We start from the raw sequence: 6,523 nt of genomic DNA on the forward strand, positions 1-6,523 counted from the left end.
AGGTCATACACCTCTAAACGTTTATATCCACATTTACAAAATTATATAGCAATATGACTATGAAGAAATACAGACGACTCTGTCCAAACCTAGACTGATCTGCCAAAGTACAAAATCATAATCATAAATATATATTTATATATATATATCTATAAAATCCTTCCTAAGGTAGTGATGGGCAAGGATGCTGTGGGCTTCTGAGATACACCTTCCAAAGTGATCCAAGGCACAGAATTCACGCCAGTGTGAACATGCGAGTTCTAGAATCTGGGTGTCTTAACAGCCTCCGTAACTTGGTTATCAAACTAAACGCGACGAGGTGGCTGCCTCCTAATTTACAAAACCACACGATCTATAAACATTTTGGCAGTAGGTAGAATTATTCCAAAATATGGAAAATACAAACACAGCACTTTATTTTTAAAAGCCAATACAAGAGACAGGTGTAAAATGTTCTTTAAAAAGTGTTTTTAAAGAGCTCTAGTTGGACAAATTGTTCCAGAACCTACACAAGTTTGTCCTCAGAAGCTAAGGGATGGCTAGTCTCCGGCAGAGCGGTTAGTGAACATGGAAAATGAATTCTAAAACTTAACAGGGTTTTCAGTCATTCCGATTTCACTATGCACACAAAAACTAGAGACCAGTAATCACCCAGGAGCTTCCGAAGGCCAATGAGCCGTCACCTCCATGTATAAGATTATCTACACAAGGAAAATACACTCACTCTATAATTTTCTTATAAAACAATAAGTATGGAGTGGATGTGGAAGATGTCGCAGGGGAAAGAGAATTCAGAAAGTCTTTTTCTTCGGTCACTTTCACTTCTGAATCATCAAAGAGCAGCCACTTTCCCTCATACTCTTTCAAGCTCTGGATCACATCTGACACTCTGCTTTCCAGCCCACTCTCATTAGTGTCCGTCTGGCTGCTGGGCTCCTTGCTTCTGTCTGGCTCCTGGGCCCCGTTTGTGCTGCCGGACTCGGGGTTTCTGTTATCGGGCAAGGCCCCAAGGACTTTCTCGGGGTTGGACGCTCGGTGGCTGCTGCAGAACTCAAAGTCCGGCCGACTCTTCTGTCCCCCGAGAAGCCCAACGGCTTCAACATTTTTTTATATTTGCTCAGACTTTGCTGGGCTGTTGCGTTTGCCACTGACTCGGAAGGAGACTTCGTCGTCGAGCTCTTCAGTGAGAGCCTTGGCATCCTCCTCATTCAGTGAATCGGGCGTCGCCATGTCACACGTTTGGTCCACCACAAAGTTCTCCCTGTCTAGTTCCAGACTGTTAAGGTCGGTGACTTTAACAGAAGCAGTGTAGTGGCCACTACTGATGGTGATCCCGCTGTGCATCACCACGGCAAACAGCCCATAGCTGTCATTGCTTGGCTTGGTGCTCCACTCTTCCAGGGACAGCTTGAGGGGTGTCAGCAGGGGAGTGTTGATCTTGGAGAGCCCACCACCATAGCAATCAAACCTTCCAAAGAAAAAGGCAAGGCATTTAATGACAAACTGAATTTAAAAACATTCTAATGCACTCATGACTTTGACCTCTGAGGACAGATTCAGAATCTGATCTGGCTCCTAACTACCTTTTGCTGGTCCCCCATTTGTGAAGAGACTTCCCACTTTTCCCCTCCCCTTGTAATAAAGGGCTGGAATGCTGGGGGGTGCATGCTGCAATGCTCAGACGAAGCAGTTTTGATCCAATTTAGTCTGATACTCACTCCAAGCCCGTGGCAGCAAAACACTTCAAGTGGATGGTTATCACCTCTGGCATCTTGTCAAAGAGGAGGCTTCTCTCTGCCTCCGTGTAGTGATGGCAATTCTCGCAAAAGTATTTGTCCTCCCCCACGATCCTCTCCACAGAAGCGAACTGCGAGATGGCCCACTTGAGGCTCTTCAGCTCCGTCTTGGGCTCTGGAGAAACTGTAAAAGACAATCCTGGTGAGTCCCTCACATACATTCCTCTCTCAGGCTCATTAACAAGGTCACATTCAAGAAAAAGGAAGGACTTCCTGATGCTAACGGGATGGTGGTTGGATTCAGAAGCTGCCTGCCTTCTACATAGACAGGATGCCATTGCTTGCCTCCACTAAATGTTTTTAGTATTAAACTTTGCCTTCAAGTTTATATTTGCTTATAGTAGACTCTAAAAGGTGAAATCTCCTGTTCTATTTCATCAGCAGCATAACATCTCAGAATAGGGAATTTATAAAATCTGGCTTCTGAAATGTTATCAAGAACGGAGGGCACCCAACAAACTGTTACAAGTAGGAGGTAGGGGCAGCTAGATGGCAGAGTGGATAGAGCACCGGCCCCGGAGTCAGGAGGACCTGAGTTCAAATCCGGCCTCAGACACTTAACACTTACTAGCTGTGTGACCCTGGCCAAGTCACTTAACCCCAATTGCCTCACTTAAAAAAACAAAACAAAACCAAGTAGGAGGTAGTTTGGGGGCAACTAGGTGGCACAGTGGATAGAGCACCAGCCCTGGATTCAGGAGGACCTGAGTTCAAATCCGGCTTCAGACCCTTGATACTAGCTGTGTGACCCTGGGCAAGTCATTTAACCCCAAGTAGAAGGAGGTTGAAAAGTTCAACCATTAAAGCTTAATTAAAACAAGGAACAGACTGAAAAAGTAACTCATCATTTGAGAGACCGAAAAAGGACTAAAAACAAAACCCCACCCCCAATCAACCTGTATTAGCTTTTCCACAGGATAATCCAAAAATCTCTGCTTCCCCCAAATAACACTACTAGTGTTGTTCTACAGAGACATGTTAGTAGCTGAGCAGGGCTTCAAATTTTGTGGGCCCAAGTTCTCCTGATGAATGCTATTATAAAGTAAGCTAAGAGGACCAGACCCCTTCTCTGTGGGAGGACGGTTTAAGTGAATCATTAGCTTTTGTGCATGACTGTTTCCAATCACGCCTTCCTGGGTTCATCTTTTCCCGCTGAGAGCCTCTTTGTGGGTCATACTCACTTTCTGAATTCTCCTGCACTTTGGAAAACTCCTCTTCTTGGACCGGCACACTGATGTCTTGAAAGTCTTCTCTCCTCTCTGTTAAGCTCTCACACTCCAAGCACCGAGTTCTCAAAACCAGCTGGCCTTGGAATAATTTCTCCACCAATTCAAAGCAGACTTGTTCCATCCCTACAAAGAAGGTGCACTCAGAATGCGACACCTGCCTGAGAACTCCTGCTCCTTCGCCTAGCCTGATGTGATACTACCAATCTTACCTGAGCGACACATGAGAAACCTGAACTTCTCCTTTTCAGGCCATTCTCTCAGCCCATGAGTTAGCAACACGATAAAAGGAGGCACAGAACACAAGCCTGGGGGAAATGCTACATGGTGAAACCTCTTTTCCCTACTCTTTTTCTATGGGGAATTGCCCAAAGCCTGGCTCCTCTGTCTTTAAAGCAACCATTTACAGAAAATCAGGAGTATTTAAGCAATTTCTCTGGATGCCTTTTAACTGACTAGGCAGCAGAGTCCAGCTGGCGCTACAGCCCAATGGCAGCTCACGCCCCTCTACAGCATTCCTTTTTCCTAGAGCCTTTAAACAGCCACAGGTAATTAAAAGTTTTAAAACTTAAGTTTTCTCATAGGATAAGAATACATTCAAGACAGAAGTTTGTGGTGCTGAATCTGCTGCTGAAATTAAAAACTCTGCAAACACCCCCCCCCCCCGAAAGTGGCTGAGGCTGAGCCCCCCAAAGAAGGTTCAAACTCTGATTGTACTGGTGCATCATGGGAAGTGTGCACACTGACCTGGGTTTTCTCACAGCCTGCATTTCCTTGTCCTCTGCGCTCTTCCCTGGAAGCACAGCTTCCCCCAGGATCATCTCTCAAGTCCTCTTCCTCCTCCCTTCCGTTTCCTTTCGAAGGCCCTTTGGGCCCCGAGTGTGTGGTGATTTTCCCAGGCTGCAGAACTTGGAGAAGGACGCTGGGCTGTTTGGCAGGGGCTTCAGCCAGTTGAGTTTGAGTCGGGATTTCTTGTGGCTGGGCCGGGCACAGTCTCCATCAGCGGCGCCTCTGGAGATCGCTTCGGGAGAACCTTCTGAAGCGAGCGTCTCAGCTGCTTTCCTCTTGGACCGGGTCTGCCTCTGGTTCTCTTCAGAGGCCGCTGGCTCCTTGGACAGCTTAGGTTTCTTCTTGGGATTCCCCACTTCACTGTCACTTTTCCTTTTCCCGTTCCCCTTTGGGAGTTTGTCTTTGCCTTCCTCGGAGCTGGTCATCCCCTCATCCTCTAAGGTGTTTGTTTCACTGCCTTCTCTTGGAGAAGAAGGCTTCTCCTCTAGCTGGGGAGGTGAGTTTTTCAGTTCTTCCTTTTTTAAGAGTTGACATGTTTCCTGAATGTTTCCCAAGATGCACTGCAAGACTTCCTGAGCATCATGCTGCAGGTATCCTTCATACATAGGGTTCAGTTCCCTGTAAAAAACAAGTTCACAGTAGCTGTTGTCACTTAAAAGGTATTAACACCATTTAAAAGAATTAAGCCTCTCCCCCCCCAATATAGTACATCTCCTTAATGACCACAATCAACATCTGTTGCCTTGCCCAACCCAAAGCACCAACAAATGGGCCAAAAAAGGACAAGCAAAAGCCAAGAACCTCAATCCGTAATCTGTAACTGTGAAATGCATACAAATTTCCACTCTGATTGCAATACATCTATTAGAATTTAAACAATAAGGGCATTTCTCATTTAATCAGTATATAGTAACAACCCAGCCTATAGGGTCTTTCCCCTTCCACTGTTCAGGGAAACAACCAAAGTTAATGCTTTTAAAAAAAAACCTATTCAATAAACATAAGAACCTAGCAGTTACTGTCATCCAGTCACTTTGGTCACAGCCACCTCTCCATGACCCCATGTGGGGTTTTGACAGAGGTAACTGAAGTGATTTGCTCGCTTTACAGAGGAGGACAACTGAGGCAAACAGGTCCGGAATCAGAGCTGGCACCTGATACCTGAGGCTGGACTGGAAGTCTGTGCCTGGCAGCGCCTAGCTGCCCCCAGAAGGGAGGGTGGGCTGGCTGGTGCAGCGCGAGGGGCCGTACCTGAGAGTGTTGAGCAGCCTCCTTGGCTGCGTGGCGAGTTCGTCCGTGTATTTCTCTGGATTCAGAAGAAAACTGGCCTGAAGCTGCTCCACCGAGATGATCAGAGACTGCAGGCTGCATATTAACTCGTAGCTGGCCGGGTTGTCGTCCTTGCAATTCCCTGCACGGAGACACCTCCTCAGCCCGCCTGCCCCTCCCCCTTCTTCCAGACAAAAGGGCTAAAAGCCCCCTCCTTAGTCCCGATCGGCCACGGGGATTCGACGGCCCCCCCTTTCCGGGTTTGACCCCTTGTCGGGGCGGGGCAACCGGGGCCGACCTCCTTCATGCCCCCACCCCCGGGCTCCCGCCCCGCCCGCTCACCTTCTCCCTCTCTGGCTGGCCTCGTCCTTCAAGGCTTCCTTCTTCCTCGAAATGACGTTAAACAGGTGCTTGACTCCGCTTTTGAAGCCGGGACAGAAGTACAGCACCTGAGGGGGAGGGGCCGGGTCAGGAGGGCTGGGGGAGGGGCTCCGCGTGGGCGCCCCCCCTCCCGGCCCGGCCCCCGCCCACCTGCAGGACGCTGTTCAGGTAGCAGGTGTTGCCCAGGTTGTTGAGCCCCACGGAAGGGCAGCAGGTTCTCCCTCTCTCTCGCAGCCCAGCGGGGAGGGCTGCGCGGCGGCCCGCGGGCACCACCTGGTCCCTGCGGGGTCACAGTGGCCGTGAGCCCCGGGCGGCCCGGAGGCCCCGCCCCCGCCGCCCGGAAGGCCCCCGCCCCGCCGCCCCCTCCCCCGCCGCCCCGGGCCCCCTCCCGGCACCCACAACGGTCGGGGGCCGGCGGCGTCCGCCGTTCGCGCTCCTCGTCGTCCCTGCGATTCCGTGGAATCCAGGGCCCGCTTGGTCTCCTTCCTTCTGGGAAGAAACTTGAGGGACAGGCGGCTCTTCTTGGGGTTGCACCTGGCCGGCGGCCCGTGGCTCTCGCCGGGCAGCACCCCGGGCATCCTTTCCCCCGTCACCGGCCGGCACCTGCCGAGCGACCAGAGGTCACGACCCCAGCCGCGGTGCGCCCCGGGAGGGGGGGGGGCGGGGCGGGGCGGGGCCCGCGGCGATCGCTGCTGGGGGCGGACCTCCGGCGACCCCCCCCAGCCGGGCTGGCCCGGAGTGGGGAAGACGACCATCGCGCCCCTTCTACCCCCGCCCCCCGGACCTCGAGACCCCCGCGCCGTCCCCCCCGCCGCGCGGAGCCCCGGGAAGGGGGGAGGGGGCCGCCCGGCCTGCCTCAGTTTCCCGGCGGGGCCCGCGCTGCTTACTTGCTCATGGCAGCGGCCGCCGGCGCGGCTCCATCCCCGGGGCGGGCCGGGCGGGGGTCCGGGCTCCGGGCGGGGGGCGAGGGTCTGCCGGCCTCCGGAGGGCTATGAGGGGGGGGTCCGGACGCGGCCGCCGCCGGCGCAGACTTGGCGCGTTTTCCGCGGCGCCAGGACCCCC

At 52.3% G+C, this 6,523-nt stretch overlaps 1 protein-coding gene across 1 annotated transcript; it reads right to left on the minus strand.

The window, feature by feature from the left end:
• Positions 1 to 394: 394 nt before the first annotated feature.
• On the minus strand, positions 395 to 6,216 carry USP1 (ubiquitin specific peptidase 1). The gene is given in 10 exon segments (XM_044003059.1): positions 395 to 1,468; positions 1,719 to 1,920; positions 2,978 to 3,153; positions 3,776 to 3,835; positions 3,837 to 3,921; positions 3,924 to 4,429; positions 5,063 to 5,236; positions 5,423 to 5,529; positions 5,612 to 5,749; positions 5,857 to 6,216. Coding segments are annotated over 10 exon segments (2,556 nt in total). The 3' UTR covers positions 395 to 720.
• Between the last annotated feature and the right edge of the window lie 307 nt (positions 6,217 to 6,523).

Source organism: Dromiciops gliroides, chromosome 4 (genome assembly GCF_019393635.1).
Source record: "Dromiciops gliroides isolate mDroGli1 chromosome 4, mDroGli1.pri, whole genome shotgun sequence".
NCBI classification, from domain to species: domain Eukaryota; kingdom Metazoa; phylum Chordata; class Mammalia; order Microbiotheria; family Microbiotheriidae; genus Dromiciops; species Dromiciops gliroides.